We start from the raw sequence: 18655 nt of genomic DNA on the forward strand, positions 1-18655 counted from the left end.
CGTGGTTCTCAGCCCCGGCTGGGAGGCTTTAAACGCACAGTGCCTGGGCCTTGCAGCCACTGAGCTCAGACTCTCTGGAGATGGGCCCGGGTATCAGTCACCTTCAAAGTTCCCAGCGATTCCAATGCGTGGTCAGGGTGAGAACTCCTGCCCGCACCAGAGGTCAAGTACAGGGGGCCCCGGGACTAGTCCATTCACAGCCGAACTGATCCTGGCACAAAATCCGTGGTCAACAGATCTCTGTGAAGATCAGGAAACCCTTATGAGGACCCTTTTATCATGTCCATTTAAATAAGGAAACTGAGGCACAGAGAGGTCGGGTTATCTGTTTAAAGTCCCAGGCTGATGGGGGTGTGTGTGCTAGAATTAAAATACCAAGAGTATCACCCCAAAGCCCACACTCAAGTGGGTGCTCTGTTCCCTTGGGTGTAGCAGCGAGGTGACTCCACGGGGGAGCAGACCAAATGGGTGATGAAGTGGAGCCTTCTGCGGAGGAATGGAGAGCCCAGGCGCCTACCCCGTCATCGGTCCCTCCACCCCAGGCTGATGGGCTTTCCTGTAACATGAGAGGTGACTCCAGACAAAGGCGGTGGGCAGAGGCAGGAAACCACAAGGCAGAAACAAAACTCAGAACTTAAGAGACGGGGAAAGTGAAACCAGCCCCCCAACACACACACACACACCAGGGCAGGAGGTGGGAGAGAATCTGTGGCTGGAAACAAGAGCAGCAACACACTCACTCACACACACACACGCACACACTCACACACACACACACACACACACACACTCACACACATGCACACTCACACTCACACTCACACTCACACTCACACACACACACACACACACACTCAAATGGCCAGAGCCCCTGGCCGCCTCCCTGCTCCTGGAACAGCGGGCACACGCCTGCCCTTCCCTGTCCCCATCCCGTTTTCCTTTCCTCCATAGCCCCTGACATTAAGTGTATGTGCATTTGTTTGTTGTCTGCCCATTACCCCGCCCCAACTAGCATGGAAGCCCTGTGTGGGCAGGTTGATCAGTTCTTCCCCGCTCTGCTCCCCGAGCCCAGTACTGCGCCTGGCACAGAGTAGGTGCTCAGGAAATATTTGTTGAGTGAGTGAATCAAGAAAACACATATGACCCTATGCAGGCTGCAGGGCCACTACTTACCTGTCCTTATAGGACATCATCTAGGACAGTGATGGCGAACCTATGACACGCGTGTCAGCACTGACACGCGTAGCCATTTCTGATGACACGCGGCCGCTGAGGCGGCTGCATGCCGAGGATGAAACATTTGCTGCTCCTGAGGATGAAACATTTGCAAAATAATGTTTTTCCCTCAAAGTGACACACTACCCGAGTTATGCTCAGTTTTTTGGCAAAGTTTGACACAGCAAGCTCAAAAGGTTGCCCATCCCTGATCTAGGAGGATAAATTGGTTTAGCCTATTCTGGAAGACAATTGGCAATGTTTTTGTTTTTTCTCTTTAAACATGGGGTGCATAGACTTGAGCAATCCATGCTCCTTGGGGCACTCCATGTATCACCAGGACCCAAAAAAACCTCCCTTTAATCTGGACTTTTCCTTCAGCCCATCCCAACCCTATTCCTGCTCCCCAGTCCCTCCTGTGTGGTTAGCACATGCCCTTCCAACCTGCTTCCCACGTCTGTCAGCAACAGAGGCACCGTGGACCGGTGCTTCCCGTGCCCGGGCCGTGCCGAGCACTCTGTGTCCGACTGCATTTCATCCCCGGTTCCTGGAGGGGGTGCCCTTGTTATGGGAGGAGGCTGGAGCGCGGGAGTGAGTGGCAGAATACACAGGGTTATGGTGTTCTCTGTCTGGAGTTCCCATACACGCTGCTGTGCTAGATCTTGTCCTGCCCTTTTCTGTTTTTCACTCAACACTATGCACTCAAGCTTTGTGCACATTGCCGCTGGCCATGGGTTCCCCAGGGAGGACCCCTCCAGCCTCCAAGTCTTCGCCACCTCAAACCATGCCTACGACACGCCTTTCCATGTGGGAGAGGTTCTCCCGAGGAGTGGAACCGCCGGGGGACACTCGGCTGCCAACTGCCCTTCCGAACACGCCTGCTAGTTTACATTGCCACCCGCACACCACCCGGCCATCCTCCTCCCCACCAGCCCTCGGGGTTATCTGACTTCCTATTCTTGCCAGCCTGATGGGTGTCATGTCGGACCTTGTGTTTTCTTTTCTTTTTCTTTTTTAATCCTCACCCCAGGATATTTTTCCACTGAATTTCAGAGAGAGTGGAAGAGAGAGGGAAAGGCAGAGAGAAATATCGATGTGAGAGAATCACATCGATTGGTTGCCTCCTGCACACGCCCCGACCAGGGCCCAGGCTGGGGGGAAGCCTGCAACCGAGGTATGTGCCCTTGACCAGAATCGAACAGTCCGACGCTCTATCCACTGAGCAACACCTAGGATACAAGGCTAGGCGGACCTTGTATTTTCCTTTGCAGCTCTGAGTCCTGGGTGGGTGCAGAAATCTTATTTGAACATGTGCACGCACACAAAATAGGAAGGACACGATTTCACAACGAAGATAATTCACTCCAATGATGGAAGGTCAGCGTCACACCGCCCTGCCCCACGCCCCAGCTACAAGGAGCCCCCTGAGAGAGTCGAGAGCCACATGACACGCTCACCCCAAGCTGTGCCCGAGGAGGAGGGACCAGGCCTCTATGACCCTGGTGCCAGTCCTCTGCCACAGAGCTCACAGCCTAGAAGAGTGGGAACTTGGTCCCATCCAAGTCCTGGGGCCAAGCCTACCATATCTGAGAACAGATGCCTCACACTCACACTGGACCCCTCCCCGCCCCCCAGGCCTGCGTACAGCCCCTGCCCGGCTCTGGGCCAGTGAGCAAACTCAGGCCACTCACCTCACTTTCAGAGCCGCAGTAAAATGGGGGTGATGAGGACAGCTCTCCTGGAAGAGGGCAATGCACTCGCCCTACCCAGAAACCACAGGGGAGGGGGTACCAATAGCTCCCCCTGACTGATGAAGCCACACCAGTCACACTGGTCCTGAGGCAGGCCATCTCACACCTCCAGGCCAGTGGGTGGCGGCCAGGTCACTCCATCCCTCAACTCTCCTCCCTCCCTCCTCCCAGCCCCTAGGGCAGGTGTGGGGGAGGAGTTCCTCCTACTCGGACCCGGACCCTACCGCCTTCTTCCCTCCACCCTTTTTCCCTTGAGGCTTCTAGGGCCCTTTGGGGCTGCCAGGGCCACAGGACACCGCTCAGCAAGGCAGGCCCAAAAGAGGGCTGGAGTTGGGCCCCTGTGTGGTGCCTGCGGAAGTGGGAGTCAAGGGAGCCCAGAGGGAACCCGGATAGAATCACATCAAACCCTCCAGGCCTTTGCCCTCAATGCCCCTCTCCCTGGAGCCCTCTCCCCACAGACAGTTTTCTGGCCCTCCCATCCTCCCTTAATGGGGTTTTCTCCTTAAACCTCACCTTATCAGTCTCCCCGAAACCCTGTATAGACTGGCTGGGGCCACTTGTCCTGCCTGGGACTCCCCACTCCTCCCATATAATGCTTTATTTTCCCCAGGACACGTATCACCTCCGACACACCCTAACTTCCTTATTGTGTCTCTCCCCCATCAGAAATAAACCCCAAGAACATCGCTACCTAGAAGCGTCTCGGTAACAATTTTATGGGAGCTGAGATCTGAGCCCCAGCCAGCCCGGTCACAGCAGGGTTCCTTTGGAGCGCCTTGAGGATGAGCATCAGGACCCCACCCCACCCCTGCAGCTGGCAGGAGAGAGCCTGCTGAGGGGCCAGGCCTCGGCCATCGCAGCTCTGGAGCACCTGCCCGCCGAGCTCTTCCGGCTGCTGTCCATCCCGGCCTGCCATAGTAGACACTACTGTCCCTGAAGGCGATGGCTCAAGCCTGGCCCTACCCCGTCCTCCCTCTGGGGGGCCTGATGCAGCGGCCTCCGGTCAAGGTCTTAAAAGCTGTGTTGGATGGGCTTGATGTTCTGCTTGCCCAGAAGGTTCGCCCCAGGAGGTGGAAGCTGCGGGTGCTGGATTTCAGGAACACGGGTGCCCAGTTGGGGAGAATGCGGTGTGGATGCAGCACCCAGAAGCGCTCACCAACAGGACCAGCCCTTAGCTCCCGTGGAGGTGTTCCTAGACCTTAACTTCAACGAAAGGGCAGGGAGGAGTTTCTCATGCACGTCATCCAATGGGCCCAGCAGAGGGAAGGGACCTGTGCTGCAGGCGCTGCGGATGGCTGAGGGGCCCTTCCAGAGGGGGAGGCAGGTCCTGGCTGCGGTGCAGCTGGACTGCATCCCGGAGGTGGAAGTGAACTGCACCTGGGACCTGCCCACCCTGGGGACGTTTGCTCTTTACCTGGGGCAGATGAGGAACCTGCAGAGACTCTCTCTCTCCCACATCCACATGTTGAGTGAGGAGGATGAGGAGCAGGAGGACGAGGAGGAGGAGCAGGAGGAAGAGGAGTGGGACAGGGAACAGCAGGAGGAGCAGCGATCCTTTTCCCAATTCCTCTCAGATGCTCAACCTGCCGCACCTCAGGGAGCTCGACACGGACTCCCCATCCTTCCTCCAAGGCCGCCTGGACCAGGTGCTCAGGTGCCTGCAGACGCCCTTGGACAAACTCTCCATAACAAATTGCTGGCAGCTGTCGCATTCAGACCTGCCACACCTGTTCCAGTGCCCGAACCTCAGGCAGCTGAAGTCCCTGCATCTGTTTGGCCTCAGTCTCGTTGATTTTCACCCTGAGCCCCTCGGAGCTCTGCTGGAGGCAGTGGCACCCACCCTCCGGGACCTGGGCCTAGATAACTGTGCCATGGTGGACTCCCAAGTCGAGGCCATCCTGCCTGTCCTGAGCCGCTGCCACCAGCTCAGGGAGTTCACCGTCTCTGAGAACAACTTCTCCGTGGCCACCGTGGGGAAGCTGCTGTGCCACACAGCGGGGCTGCGCAGTTTAGAGCACGAGCTGTACCCCGCCCCCCTGGAGTGTTACAGGACCCAGGGGGGACTGTCACCCAAGGGAGACTTGCCCTGGTCCGGGCTGAGCTGACGGGGACACTGAGGGAGTTAGGACAGCCCAGGACCATCTGTCTTGGCACCAAGCACTGTAAGCGATGTGGCATCAGTGTAATTTATGACGTGGAGTTTTCATGACGTGTAGCCGTGCTCTGCCCGGTAGTGACCCTGCTCAGTGGGAACACTCAGCAAAAGCTTTGTTCTGGGCCCTGGGAAGCTGTAATATAGAACCGGGGTGCATTATGCAGGGAACACCCACATTTCAGGTTCATGCTCACTGTGAATGGGGAAAGGAAGGGACCCAGCGTGGGTCCACAATGACAAGGTCAAATGTTGGGGAGTTCATGGGACCTCAGGGGGCAAGGTCCTAGAATCAGAAACATGAATCTGATTTGCTTGTGGAGGGGGGAGGGGATTTGGGCTCGAGGTGCAGGTGTGGGAGTTAATCCTGACATGGATGGTTGTAAAGGAATGATCAGAAATAAAGACAATTTCAAAGGCAAAAAAAAAAAAAAAAATTTATGGGAGTATCCTAAACATGCATGCATCTAAAGTGTGCAGCTTAATATATTTTTCTATCAAACCACCACTCGGTTCAAGGTATAGAACATTTCCAGAAGGCTCCTCGTGCCCCCTACCAGTCAACCCCGATCCCGAAGTAACCATTTATTATTATTACTAGAGGCCAATACATGAAGATTCATGCAAGAATGGGCCTTCCTTCCCCTGGTGCCAGCACCGCCTTCGCTCTGGCCAGAGCCACCTTCCGCCTCTTGCCTTGTTGTGTCAATTTGCATATTCCCTCCTTATTGGCTGTGGGCACTGCCAGCTTTGTCACCGAGTTATGGTCAATTTGCATAGTCCGTCTTTATTAGATAGTATTATTATTTTAGTTCTCACCTGAGGATATTTTTCCATTGAATTTTAGAGAATGTGGAAGAGAAAGGGACAGAGATAAATTTTGATGTGTCAGAGCCTGAAGTAACTATTATACTGAGTTCTATCTCCATGAATTAGTTTCACCTGTCCCTGAATTTCATGTAAATGAACGATGTCACGGTGTGTACTCTTTTTTTTCCTGGAAGGACTTCGGCAAAGGGATTGTTGACAGGTGTAATACAAGGGCAGCCAGCCAGCCAGGGAGGTGGCACCCCGGAAACAGACCATCCAAGGTCTCCACAGTGTGTACTCTTGGGTTTGGCTTCTTTTGCTCAACAGAACAACTGCAGGATTCACCCAGGATGTTGTGTGTAAGACTGGCTCATTCATCTTTGTTGTTAATCCACACCTGAGGATATTTTTCCATTGATTTTTTTAAAATATATTTTTACTGATTTCAGAGAGAAGGAGAGATAGATAGATAGATAGAAACATCAATGATGAGAATCAATGATCGGCTGCCTCCTGCACGCCCCCTACTGGGGATTGAGCCCGCAACTGGGACATGTGCCCTTGACTGGAATTGAACCCCGTTCACAGGCTGACACTCTATCCATTGAGCCAACTGATTTTTTTAGAAAGAGTGGAAGGAAGGGGAAGACAGACACATTGATATGAGAGAGAGACATCGATGGTTGCCTCCCGCAGGCACCCTGGCCAGGGCTGGGGATTGAGCCTGCAACCCTGGTACGTGTCCTTGACTGGAATTGAACTCAGGACCCTTCAGTCCAAGGGCTGACGCTCTATCCACGGAGCCAAACTGGCTAGTGCCTGGCTCATTCATTATTGCTGTTCTGTTATGCCATTCTACCACTGACTTACCCGTGCTCTTGATGGGCGTTCGGGCTTGTTTCCGTGGGGACTATGAACATTCTGGAATGTGTGCTGTGGTGGACCTGTGCCTCGGGTGGGACTGCTGTGTGACAGGGAAGCGTATACTAAGACTCACTGAGACACCGTTTTCTAAGGTGGTTGCACCAACTGATATTCCCACCAACAGCGTGAGTTCGGGAGTCGCCACCTCCTCTCCAGCACTTGGTGACGTCAGACTTCAGTGTTGGGTGGGTGACCGCACCTCATTTCCCTGCAGAGTGATGGTGTTGGATGCTCAGTAAACGTTTGCTGGATGAATCCTTAGATGGGCTGAGGGAGGCTCTCCACTTGGCAGGACGGTGGGATGATACCCTTCACATGACGGTCAAGGCCCCCGACTCCCACACTGGCCTCAGAAGCTGCCCATTTCACACACTAGTCACACTTACTGGTACACTCCAGCGTGCAGCCGAGGCAGGCTGAGGCATTCAGACAGGACTTGGCCTGAAGCTCAAGGCTCTTCGATGATAGAGAATAAAGAAACAAATTCATCTGGCTCTCAGGTGGAGCTCTAAGATGGGGTGGTCACAGGCTGCCCCCATCAGTGCCAGTGGTACCCACAGGGCAGAACCATCTTTCCCCACTCCCAGGAGGCACTCAGAGGCCAGACCCAGCCTGGAGCACTGTCTGCCCGGCCCCTGTCCTCTGACTCCAGAGGCTGCACTCCTAATACTTGGCCGAGGACGAGCCAAGCCCTTCCCGACTCCCTGTGAGGTCCTGCAGCCGAAGCTGCCTGGTCAGTCACCCAGGCTGGCTAGACCACCTTTCCAGCCTCCTCCGGATAGAACCTTGTGACCGCTCCAATGGGAGGTGAGGAGGTGACGGGTCACTTCCAGTCCTGGACTAGAAAAACCGCCGTGCGTCTGAGCTTTCCGCTTCCGCAGTGACCTTGGAGTCATGGGTGGAGGATGATGAGGCCACAAGACAGAGGGAGGCTGGGCCCCCAAGTCCCTCTTGGAGAAGTACCGCCCACCGATCAGATAAATCCCACAGGAACCTTACATAAACACGAAGTAAGTCCCACTGCATTTGAGCCTGTATTTTGAGTTTGTTACATCAGCCCTTGTCCCTATTAGGCACAACCAGTATAAACAGTACAGTATATGTAACTAACAAAGGTAGTAACTAGCTCCATTGTACAGATGAAGAAACTGATCACAGAGAAGCTACAGAACTTGAGGTTAATAAGCGAAGAGGCCAGGATTTGAACCTGGGGCCTGGTTCTAGAGGTTCCACTCCTCATCACTCTGCTAAGGCTGAACCCACGGGCCCCTGGCCATCTCAACCCCACCTGCGCCTCCGTGACACTTTTGCCCCATGAAGATGCTACACACACCGCAGGTTGAATAGAGCAGAAATTGTTTCCCAAAAGAAAGGGCGCTCTGCCCAGAGGGCGAGCAGATGAGAGGCACACAGAAGCCACACGCCCCACACTCCAGGGCTGGGCCCATCCACGCCAACCAGCAGCCTCCTATTTCAGAGAAGTCAGACACCTCAGGGAAGAACTCAGTACCACCATCCTCCTACCTAATCAGCACTCTCCCTCATCAGGCCGGGGTCACCTCAGACACCCCCACCCCACTCCATTAATTCTCCCCCATCCTGTCCCTTCACCCCTCCCTCACTACAGGCCTGCATTTCCACCATCTTAAAAACACAAATAAAAACTGCCCTCCTCCTCCCTCTGAGCCACTGCTCTCTCATCTCTACTTCATAGCCCTGAGCAGTTGCTTCATATCACCTGTTTCTCACCTCCCACCTTCCCTCCCTCCTCCTCACCAGGCACCAAGCCACCGAGGCAGCTCTGGCAGAGGCTTGCCTGCAGCCTGCAGGTGTCCTGCGTTCCACAACTGGCCTCTCCTTCCTCCCAGACCCATGGGTGGGCACTACCAATGGATCCTGTCTCCTTTGATGGAGCGAGATCACCTACTCTCTAGCCCCTACACCCAAGTACCACTCCACACCTCTCAGCAGCCTCACAGGCACCCCAACTCATCAGAGCCGAACTGGTGATCTTCAGGTCTAACCCTGCTCTTCCTCCTGCGTCCCCAGCTAGAAAAGGCCCCTGCCCAAGTGGCTGCAGAAAGAAACCTGAGTCCTTAGGGTCCCCTCCCTCTCAGCACATGTCCAGGCGACCATCTGTGCTCTTGAGCCACTGCTGACATAGACGGCAAGTCTGCCCACTGCTCCCAGGCCTCCCGCCCAGCCTCACCGAGCCTCCTGCCCAGCCTCACCGAGCCTCCCGCCCAGCCTCACCGAGCCTCCCGCCCAGCCTCACCGAGCCTCCCGCCCAGCCTCACCGAGCCTCCCGCCCAGCCTCACCGAGCCTCCCGCCCAGCCTCACCGAGCCTCCCGCCCAGCCTCACCGAGCCTCCTGCCCAGCCTCACCGAGCCATGGCTCCCTCAAAGCACATCTGCCCCATGGACACTGCAGCTCGGGTGTAGAAATGAGTATAGACTGAGCAACTGTCACTGTCCTGCTCACAGGCCTTCAAGGCTCTCCACAATCTACCTACCTACCTCTACTCCCACTGCCCCTTCCCCGACCTTTCATGGCACCGGGCATAGCTCTACAGTTCCTGTTACACATCCCGTCTATCCCTCTGCAGTAGCCCAGAGTGGCCAGAATGGTCTCCATCAGAGAAGAAAAGGCTGCTCAGAGAAAGGCAGGAACCTGCCCAGGGTCATACAGCGTAAGACAGGTTGTCCCTGGGCATGACCAGCACACTCCCCCCACCTTCCTTCTATCAGCACCGGCAGACGCACGCTCCCAGCCCCCAGCCCCTCCCTTCACTCAGCCGCTGCCCAGCCCACCGCTGCGCAGCGTGGGGAAGTCAGGTGGACGGACAGGAAGGTGGCCAAAGCCCCGCACAGAGGCTGGGATAAACACTGATGTTCCCTTTTATTTATTTATTTTTTTAATAAATTTAAGAACAGCTCTATCTTCTCTCCTCCGCCCAGAACAACTAAAACCAACTAAAAGGGGGTGTGGCCTGGGGGGCAGAGGGTGCTAGGAGTCATAATCCTCTTCATCCTCTGCATCAGGTCCTGAGGGGCCCGGGGGCGCTGGGGGCAGAGGCAGAGTCGAGGTGAAGGGCATGAAAGGTGTTGGGGGGCTGCAGGGCAGAAAGCAGGAGAGGAAGGTCAGGTTACTCTCCGGTGCCCACTGAGCCCCACACAGGAAGCATGGAGCCCACCACCCTCTGTACCAAAGGGGGGCCGAGCCCAGAAAATGGAAGGGCCTAGAGCAGGTCCCTCAGCCCCCACCCAGGCCCCAATCACTGCCCTTCCCAGGGGAAGGGAGCTTCTGAGACACGGTCTCCTGTCTGTAAGCCCTCCTCAGTGCCTCCCTTCCCATCCCCCAATCTGCCACCATGAGAAGAAGCAAGTGGCCAGAGGCCTGGAGGAACAAGTCTGCTGGTGTCTTCCTGGGGCCACTGGGCGGCTTACCTCTGAAAGTGGGCAGGGGGGTGGCTGGCCTGGGGTGGGGCCTGCGGTGTCTCCTCTTCCCCATCAGTGTCAGTGTCCTCAGACTCATCCTGGGAGCGAGACAAGGGTCAGAAACGACAAGAAAGGCACGGGCCCCTCACTGGAGAGCCCAGACCCCTGGAAATGGCAGGGACAGGAGGCTGACCTCACAGCCCCCAGTTACAAAGAGGCCACAGGTGAGGATGGGATCAGGCCTTCAGCCAGCTTGGAGGGCAGGACAGAGGGCTGAGGGCTCACTCACCTCCTGCTCCGAGTCTGTCCCTGATAGCTTCTTGTCCTTGCCTTTGCTTCCCATCCCACCATTCTTCCGGCTGCTGTTGCCTGGCTTCCGGCCCCTTTGGGAAGGTACAGTCCATCTCCCCCATCCTTCACCAACCCCCAACCACCTCCAACCCCTGTGGCCTTGGCCTTCTACACCTGGACACTTGGCCCTGGCTCCCCACCTGCGGGCACCCTTGTCCCCGTCCATGTGGTTGTCTTCCCCATCCCCCTGCATGTCAGGCACAGATGCCACCAGGTCCTTCAAGAAGTCAAACTGCTGCTCCAGCTCAATGCACTGCTTCCTGAAAGAGGTGGGAGGGGATGGCATCTGGCAGGGCCCAGCTGTCTGGGCTCTCGGCGAGGGGCAGTAAGCAGCTCTGGATGTCAGAAGAATGGAGCCTGGAAAACCTCCACCTTCATCTCCACCATCCGACCTCGCCCCTTCGCTGTAACACCAACTTTTTCCAAGTTCAAACCCACCAGCCTCGAAGGCCTTGCTGGTCTCCCAGGAGCCTCCCACCTGCAGCCTCTCGGGCAGGGGCCTGTGCGCCTGGGGCCCTCCTAGGACACAGCCTCTCTTAAGTGTGTGAACGCCTGGGACAGAACCCCACCGGGCCCTTCCGGCTCCCCGGCCACTCACAGGTGGGATGTGGTCATGGTCTTGGCGTTTCGGGACTGAGTCACTTGGCAGGCCTTCTTCAAAAGCGACTCCAGGAACAGCTCCAGTGCCCGGGCTCAGGGGCGTCAAGGAGAACGCGGGAGGGGACCCCAGCCGGCACAAGGCAACCCAGGCCGCCTCCCGCCCCCACGTCCCTCAACCCGGGCAGCCCCCGACAGGATACAGATGATGACAGGCACCGCCGCCGCCACCTTCCCGATTTCTTCGTCCGTCTGCATTATCTTCTTGATCCGCGCCTGGGAAAAAGGCAGAGAGCTCGCACCCCATCGCTTCTAAACCAGAAAACGGTGTAGGGGGAAGCGAGGGGGTATCCCTGGAGGAAGGGGGCGGGGGGCACCGTTGTGGGGAGGGTACGGAAGGGGGCGGGGCGTCGGGGCCCAGAACCCCGCGATACGCCCGCCCCCCAGCGGGGCCTGGGCCCGAGCCTCCCGGGAGCCGGGCCCTCTCCTCACGAACCCGACCACGTGCTCACCGGCGGGAACCGCGCGTTGTACTTTTTCTTCTTGCTCGGCATCTCCGGGCCTCTCGCCGCGCCGGGCCCAGCGCCGCCGCCCGCAGCCTCCCGGCCCGGGGCCTGCTCACCGCCCGCCCGCCCGCCCGCCGAGGTTCCCCCGGGTCCTGGTGCCGCCCGCTCCGCCCCCGCCGCTCCCCACTGGGTCCTAGCGCCGCCGGTAGGGACGCCGCTCCCAGGGCCGAGTGCCCTCCCTCTGAGCCTCCCAGGTGGTGCGCGTCAGGCCCCGGCAGCACCGCCGCTCCTGCCCGTCCGCCGGCCAGAAGAGCGAACGTTAGCCACGCCCTGCAGGCCCGCCCCGCCCCTATTTTCCCTGGCCCCGCCCCCGAGGTCACACCGGCCCGCCCCCTCCGTGGGCGGCCCCGCCCCGCGGCGCGGCAGCTCCGGCCCGATGGCCCCGCCCCGCGCTGCGCTTGTCGATAAAGTTGTTGTTGAGACGGCGGGGCGCTAAGATGGCGGCGGCGGCGGCGGCCGTGGCGGGGGCGGGGCGCGGCGGCGGCGGCGGCGGCGCGGAGCCCAAGCAGGAGCGGAGCCGGGCCCGGAGCTGGGCCGGTGCCGAGCGCAACGAAGGCCGAAGGTGACGGCGGGGCGGCGGGAGGGGAGGGGCGGGGCCGGGCCGGGGCCTACCTCTGGCCGTGGACGCCAATGCGGGGGGCGGGGGGCGCGGCGGGGCCGCTAGCTGGCCTTCCCGTAGGCTCTAAAAAGCGGGAGTTCGAGCCCGGGCATCGCCCCATGGGCCTCGGACCCGTCCTTGCCCTCCCTGGGCCTCAGTGTCCTGATTTTTAAGTGGACCGGATAACGCCCTCCGGAAGGCCTGGCCCCGTAGGGCCTGCCTCGGTGCTGCGCGAACGAGGGCTCCTTCGCCGCCCTGCATTAAATGCCAGCGTTCCGGATGCCTGCCAGTCACTGGCGGGGCCAGGAGGTGTAGCTGGGCCAATTGCTCCCCCACCAGAATTCACATTTCCGCCCAGTCGCTCACTACAGTGTGACCTTGGGTAAGTCTCTTCTCTGTGAGCTTCATTTTTCTGTAAGTCAGGGAGAGTAGTGATAACATTAGCAACAGCACTTACATGGCGCTTATTCCACCGCAGGTATTTAATTGTCAACAGCAAGCACTATGGGCCAGGAACACTTGTTATCCATTGTAAAGATGAGGCAACTAAGGCACAGGGACATTAAGCCTTGCCCAAGGCCACACAGCTTAGTGCGGTGCCTGGCACCCACGAGGGCCCAGCGAGCTGCAGATCTGTTATGAACCCTAATTCGGTTCCCTCACACCAGGGGAGACCCAGGGGAGGAGCTGGAGGAGGAGGACTCTCCAGGCGGCCGTGAGGATGGCTTCACTGCTGAGCACCTGGCTGCCGAGGCCATGGCAGCTGACATGGACCCCTGGTTGGTGTTTGATGCCCGTACCACACCCGCCTCCGAGCTGGATGCCTGGTTAGCCAAGTACCCACCATCCCAAGTGACCCGCTATGGGGACCCCAGCTCACCCAACTCTGAGCCTGTGGGCTGGATTGCAGCATATGGGCAGGGCTACATCCCCAACTCTGGCGATGTGCAGGGCCTGCAAGCAGCCTGGGAGGCTCTGCAGACCAGTGGGCGGCCCATCACCCCGGGTACCCTTCGCCAGCTGGCCATCACCCACCACGTGCTCTCGGGCAAGTGGCTGATGCATCTGACACCTGGCTTCAAGCTGGACCACGCCTGGGCTGGCATTGCTCGGGCTGTGGTCGAGGGCCGGCTTCAGGTGGCCAAAGTGAGCCCACGGGCCAAGGAGGGTGGGCGCCAGGTCATCTGTGTTTACACGGACGACTTCACGGACCGCTTGGGTGTGCTGGAGGCAGATGCAGCTATCCGTGCAGCAGGCATTAAGTGCCTGCTCACCTACAAGCCTGACGTCTACACCTATCTGGGCATCTACCGGGCCAACCGTTGGCACCTCTGCCCCACTCTATATGAGAGCCGTTTCCAGCTGGGGGGCAGTGCCCGTGGCTCCCGTGTGCTGGACCGCGCCAATAATGTGGAACTGACTTAGTGGGGCCACCTGTGGAAGACCACCCTCTGCGCCCCCTGCTAGGGATGGATTCTCCTGTCTTCCTCCTTCCTGTCCCAAGGGGGCCAAGTCCCCCAGCTCTGAGGACTAGGTCACGCTGGAACTGCCTGCATCTTCAATCCCTTTGAACTTCTGCCCTCTGTTCAGGGCTGACTTAAGTCCCCATCAGCTGGAGGCTCTGGTTCTCTGAGGGCCGGACCCTCAGACTCTCTCTTAGCTGCTGCTCCCCTCTGCCATCCAGGACCACAGTCGGGCCAGACCCCCAGGAGGAGAACCCTTCTTGGCCATCCTCATCCTTGGTTTTACCTTCCCTTCCTGCATCCCTCCCCCTTCTTATCTTTCTCCCTCACAAGAGAGAAAACTTAGTGCTTCCAGTCCCTCTCCTTGGAGCAGAGGCCCTGCAGGTCCGAGCATGCCATTTTTTGGAGGGAGGGGGGGTGATTGTACCCACTCAGCCCCTGGCAAAGAAAGGGGATGCCAGGGCATGGACATGGGGTCTACCCCTCCCTGTCGCCTCACAGTCTGCATCACCTTCCCCCCTTCCTTCACTACCTTGTCATGTGCCTGCTCTTGGCATTTCAATAAAACCCAGCTTGGGTCTGTGTCTTGAGTGTTTTTTAAAATGCTGTTAGTGGTTACCTGCTTTGGTTGCTGGAGCAGCAGGGCCAGGAAAGACTGGCCCTCTGCCCTGACTAGGCCCTCCTAACTGCCCCCAGTAACAAGATATTCCTGCTGCCAAGGCTGGGAACCTCTCTAAGAGACTCCGTCAAGCCAGCCCTGCTTCCCTCCATCCCAAGAATCAGAATCAGTTTCTCAGTGATTTCCCATAAACCCACGGGTGGTGTATGTATGCCTGTGAGAGAAAGTACCCTCTTGGTCCTGGCAGTTCTAGGTCAGATCTCATGGTCCGGTGAACAGAGGATGGGCTGGACATCCGTGTGCAGAGAACAACCTGCACAACCCCGAGCGGCTCTGGAAACCCTCCCATGGCCCTCCGCTCTCCACCACCCTGACTGTCCCGGGCACCGGGCAGTTTGCAGAGCCCTTCCACGTGCATTATTTCACTCTCACAGCCTCTTTGAAGGAGATGTTGGCACTCATCTGTGGTCAAGGCAGTTGAAGCCCAGAGGGGAAGGGAGTGCCCTCAGGCCGTGCAGTGAGTGGCAGAGCTAGGATTGTACCCCGGTCCCCGCTTCCTCAGTCAGTGCAGTCCCTGGCCTCACCCACAGTGAGCGCTTCACAACCCCCCAGGCACATTCACTCACATGATCCTGCTCGGCTACCACGCTCGGCTGAGGCTGTTGTAGCCTGAGTCTGGCTCTGCACCCTCCCAACCCCATGCGTGGCCTTGGCTTTGGTTGGAGGCCAGGGTGTCTAGCAGGAAGCCCCTTGGGACGCTGCTCTCGTGCCGGAGCTGACTCAGCCTCCAGCATCCTCACCAAATTGGAATTTGGAGCAGGGGAGCGGAGATGCCACTGGGCTGACTGGGTGGAAGTGGATGAGTCATGAGATGCTGCCTTGGCCCCCTCCCCAGCTTCCTCCCCACCCCCAGCTTCCCCAGGTCTGAGTCCCCCTCAGCCCAGCCTGGAAGTCCCCAGAGCTGGGTGGTCTACGTATTGGAGCCTGGTGCCCTGCCTCTCAGACCATCAGTGCTTTGCACTTGACAAAGATGGGCCAAGGCTTGTGGGAATCCTGGCCAGGCCCTCAGGGGTCCCACAAGGATGACAAGTAGTATCAACACCACCTGGTTCTCCTGTAACTAAGGATTCCACACACTCATCCCTTTTCCATCCTCGTGGTCATGCTTTAGCCCATTCCTCCCAAACCATTGCAACTTGCCTCCTCTGCCCTGTCCCCTCCCACTTCTCCCTCTGTCCCCCCACAGCCAGCTCTCCTGCAGAGCTAGCTGTGTCCCCCTCCTACTCAAAGCCCTTCTGTGGCTCCCCAGCCCGTAATACAGAGTCTACACTCGAGCCAGCCACAACCTAACCCCCCACCCCCAGCTTCCCTTAGGTGCCTCTTTCTGCCCATGCTCACCCGACTGGAGCCAACTGGCACTTCTTTCACCCCCTGGCACACAGCCCCGAGCCTCAGGCTGTTCCTGCTGCCTGAACACCTGTCGAGCAGCAAGGATGGAGAGGTTACTTATGTAATCACTTGATTGATGTCTATCTCCCACTGACCCCTAAGCCACATGGCCAGAATGTGGGCTCAGTGAAGGCAGCAAGGTCTAAATCTCAGCCCTATCCCCAGAGCCTAGCACAGTGCTTGGCTACAACAACCTCTCCATACATTACTAACCAGTTAACTACCACGTGTCCAAGCGGAAACTACCCCACACGCCATGTTATTTTGAATTTAATTTAAAAAATCAATTTGCAATGAATATTATAAAAATAAATATATTACAATTCGGGTGTTCTTGAATATTTTCAGCTGAAAATTCTCATGAAAAATGATTTTAAAGTTGGTCAGGGCTGCCACTTAGGGAAAACAATTTTTTATAGGTGCGCGTGGCATGTGGGGAAGGTCCACCGCCTGCATCTACAGATGCTTATGGCGTACAATGTGTTAACTGAATGGATGAGTGTACAGCCCAAATCCAGCCCCTGCCAGTCGCTCTGGCCCCATCTCTCCACTCCCTGCTTCACCCTTCTTGTTTCAGAATCATGAGCTGCCTCTGGTTTTCTTGCACACGTCTGGCCTCGCTTTTGTGTTTTTGCTTATCAGCTGTCACCTCTGCTTGGTGTACCTGACCCTCACCTGCTTTCCTGGCTGACTACACTTCGCAGATCCACAAGCTCATTTTCTCAGAGTTTTCTCCTCCCCCATTCATCTGCACTTCAGACTCCCATAACAACCCCCACCTGGGGCTCTGTGTGTGTCTGGGGCCCCTCAAAAACAGTGGCTGAGCTTTATCCCTCAGAGTGGCCTCAGTGTCCAGCATAGGACCTTGGCCTCCCACAAGTGCCAAATCAACATTATTGAATAAATGAGTGACTGAATGAAAGTTACTTCTGTGTCTGGGCCAGTTTCCTCATTCTATTCATAACATGAACCAGGCACTGTACTGAGTGTTTACATGCATTATCTCATCTAAGCCTCACTTGACTATTGTTACTGCCATTTTGCAGAAGAGAAAACAGGCCTAGAGAGGGTCAATAATTGGTTCAAGGTTATAAAGCCATAAGTGGCAGAGCCACGGTATGAATCAGGTACTCAGCCAACTCCAGAGTCCCGGATGCATTGTCGAGCCCGCTCTATAAGACCCAGCAAAGACTTAGGCTCTAATTTGTAAAGCACACAGGTTGGGTCCTCAGAACCACCTGAAAGGGAGGCTGGGCCAAGACCAAGATTATATATGTCAAAGAGGAAGGGAGAGGGTGAGAGAGAAACATCAATGATGAGAGTGTAAAAAAAAAAAAAAATGGCCAAAACCGGTTTGGCTCAGTGGATAGAGCGTCGGCCTGCGGACTCAAGGGTCCCAGGTTCGATTCCGGTCAAGGGCATGTACCTTGGTTGCAGGCACATCCCCAGTAGGGGGTGTGCAAGAGGCAGCTGATCGATGTTTCTAACTCTCTATCCCTCTCCCTTCCTCTCTGTGAAAAATCAATAAAATATATTTTTTTTAAAAATGATGAGAGTGAATCATTGATTAGCTGCATCCTGCACGCCCCACCCTTGGGATTGAGCCTGCAACCTGGGCATGTGCCTTTGACCAGAATCGAACCCAGGACCCTTCAGTCCGCAGGCCGATGCTCTATCCACTGAGCCAAACCAGGTAGGGCCAATTCCCATTTTACTGGTAAAACTGAGGCCCAGAGAATACACTGACTAAGCTGACCTTGTCAAGAAGGATCTCCCAGGCCTACTGTGGAGATTGCTGCCCTGCCAGGCCAAGGGCTCCCCCACGACCCACCCCCTCAAGCTGACAGCATTCTGTCCTATTTGGTCGGCCCCCTCTAACATGGGGGTAAGGAAGTAGCCCAGTCCAGGGTGGGATAGGCTGGGTGAATTTGGACAAGCCCCTGTGCTCTGCTCCCTTTATAAAACCACAGAAAGGATGACTGAGGCCAGAGAGAGGCACCCCCTACCCTCCACCTTCTCTCACAGGCACTGCGAACCCCCAAGCCCCAGGGAGGAAGCTCAAACAGGGCTGGCCAGGGATTGGGGAGAATCTGTCTGACTCCCCATCCCGGTTGGGACTGGGCACTGACTCAGGAGAAAGCTTCATTCAGCCAGACCTTTGGCAAGGTTTTGGGGATTTTCCCAGCAGGGCTATTGCACCCCACTCCTGCCTGCTGGGAGGGGCCTTGGCAGGGACAGAGGCTTGGGTCACACCTCTGATTCATCCAAGAAGGGAAACTCCCCACTTCTCTGACATGCATCCCCCATACACTGAGGGGTAACCTGAGGGCACCCGGCCCAGAAACCCATCAAGCCCATCTTTCCTTGATGACAGGGCATGAAAACACCCCAGGCTGGACAGAGGGACAGAGTTGGGAAGGGTGGCAGGGCATAGGGACAGCTTCCCTAGGGATAACACCAGAGACGGGAACCAGAGTGATGACTGGACAAGGGCCCTCACCCATTTTTTAGATGAGAAAACGGAGGCTCAGTAAGAGCAAATACATACACAAACCTCCTCTGCGCCAGGCACTACCCTAAGCAGTTGGCTCTCATTTTGATCCTCACAGCCCTCCTATTACTGCGAAGGAAGCTGCAGCAGAAAGAGGTTAAGTAACTTGGCCGTGGTCAAGGCTAGAAATGCTCCAGCCAACTGCACAGCTCCCAAGAGCGCTTGTACACA

General features: G+C 57.0%; 2 protein-coding genes and 1 pseudogene across 3 annotated transcripts; 2 read left to right on the forward strand and 1 right to left on the reverse strand.

Annotated features, from left to right (window-relative positions):
- The first annotated feature begins 3748 nt into the window (after positions 1–3748).
- LOC103291085 (PRAME family member 8-like) lies at positions 3749–5175 on the forward strand (annotated as a pseudogene).
- Positions 5176–9732: 4557 nt separating this feature from the next.
- Positions 9733–11890, reverse strand: DRAP1 (DR1 associated protein 1). 2 transcript variants are annotated; one of them, XM_008146934.3, is made up of 7 exons: positions 11751–11888; positions 11442–11514; positions 11240–11333; positions 10782–10901; positions 10580–10673; positions 10300–10388; positions 9733–9965 (listed from the first exon to the last, which is right to left on the reverse strand). In XM_008146934.3, the coding sequence occupies exons 1-7, from the start codon at positions 11790–11792 to the stop codon at positions 9860–9862; spliced, it is 618 nt and encodes a 205-aa protein (XP_008145156.1). In that variant the 5' UTR covers positions 11793–11888; the 3' UTR covers positions 9733–9859. The 2 variants fall into 2 exon arrangements, with proteins under 2 accessions (XP_008145156.1, XP_054580766.1); XM_054724791.1 differs by lacking the exon at positions 10782–10901 and having other exon boundaries at positions 11751–11890.
- Positions 11891–12226: 336 nt separating this feature from the next.
- C13H11orf68 (chromosome 13 C11orf68 homolog) lies at positions 12227–14447 on the forward strand. Its single transcript, XM_054724610.1, has 2 exons — positions 12227–12366; positions 13071–14447. The coding sequence occupies exons 1-2, from the start codon at positions 12242–12244 to the stop codon at positions 13825–13827; spliced, it is 882 nt and encodes a 293-aa protein (XP_054580585.1). The 5' UTR covers positions 12227–12241; the 3' UTR covers positions 13828–14447.
- The last annotated feature ends 4208 nt before the right edge of the window (positions 14448–18655 follow it).

Source organism: Eptesicus fuscus, chromosome 13, assembly GCF_027574615.1.
Source record: "Eptesicus fuscus isolate TK198812 chromosome 13, DD_ASM_mEF_20220401, whole genome shotgun sequence".
In the NCBI taxonomy this organism is placed as follows: Eukaryota; Metazoa; Chordata; class Mammalia; order Chiroptera; family Vespertilionidae; genus Eptesicus; species Eptesicus fuscus.

What these genes read in the sequence shown, in the direction of transcription:
- C13H11orf68 (XM_054724610.1), top strand. Translation starts at nt 12,242, where the DNA reads ATGGCGGCGGCGGCGGCGGCCGTGGCGGGGGCGGGGCGCGGCGGCGGC. An exon ending in GAGCGCAACGAAGGCCGAAG is followed by an intron (nt 12,367 to 13,070) that starts GTGACGGCGGGG and finishes CCCTCACACCAG; the next exon opens with GGGAGACCCAGGGGAGGAGC.
- DRAP1 (XM_008146934.3), bottom strand. Translation starts at nt 11,792, where the DNA reads ATGCCGAGCAAGAAGAAAAAGTACAACGCGCGGTTCCCGCCG. An exon ending in ACAACGCGCGGTTCCCGCCG is followed by an intron (nt 11,515 to 11,750) that starts GTGAGCACGTGG and finishes CCTTTTTCCCAG; the next exon opens with GCGCGGATCAAGAAGATAAT. An exon ending in ACCATGACCACATCCCACCT is followed by an intron (nt 10,902 to 11,239) that starts GTGAGTGGCCGG and finishes CACCTCTTTCAG; the next exon opens with GAAGCAGTGCATTGAGCTGG.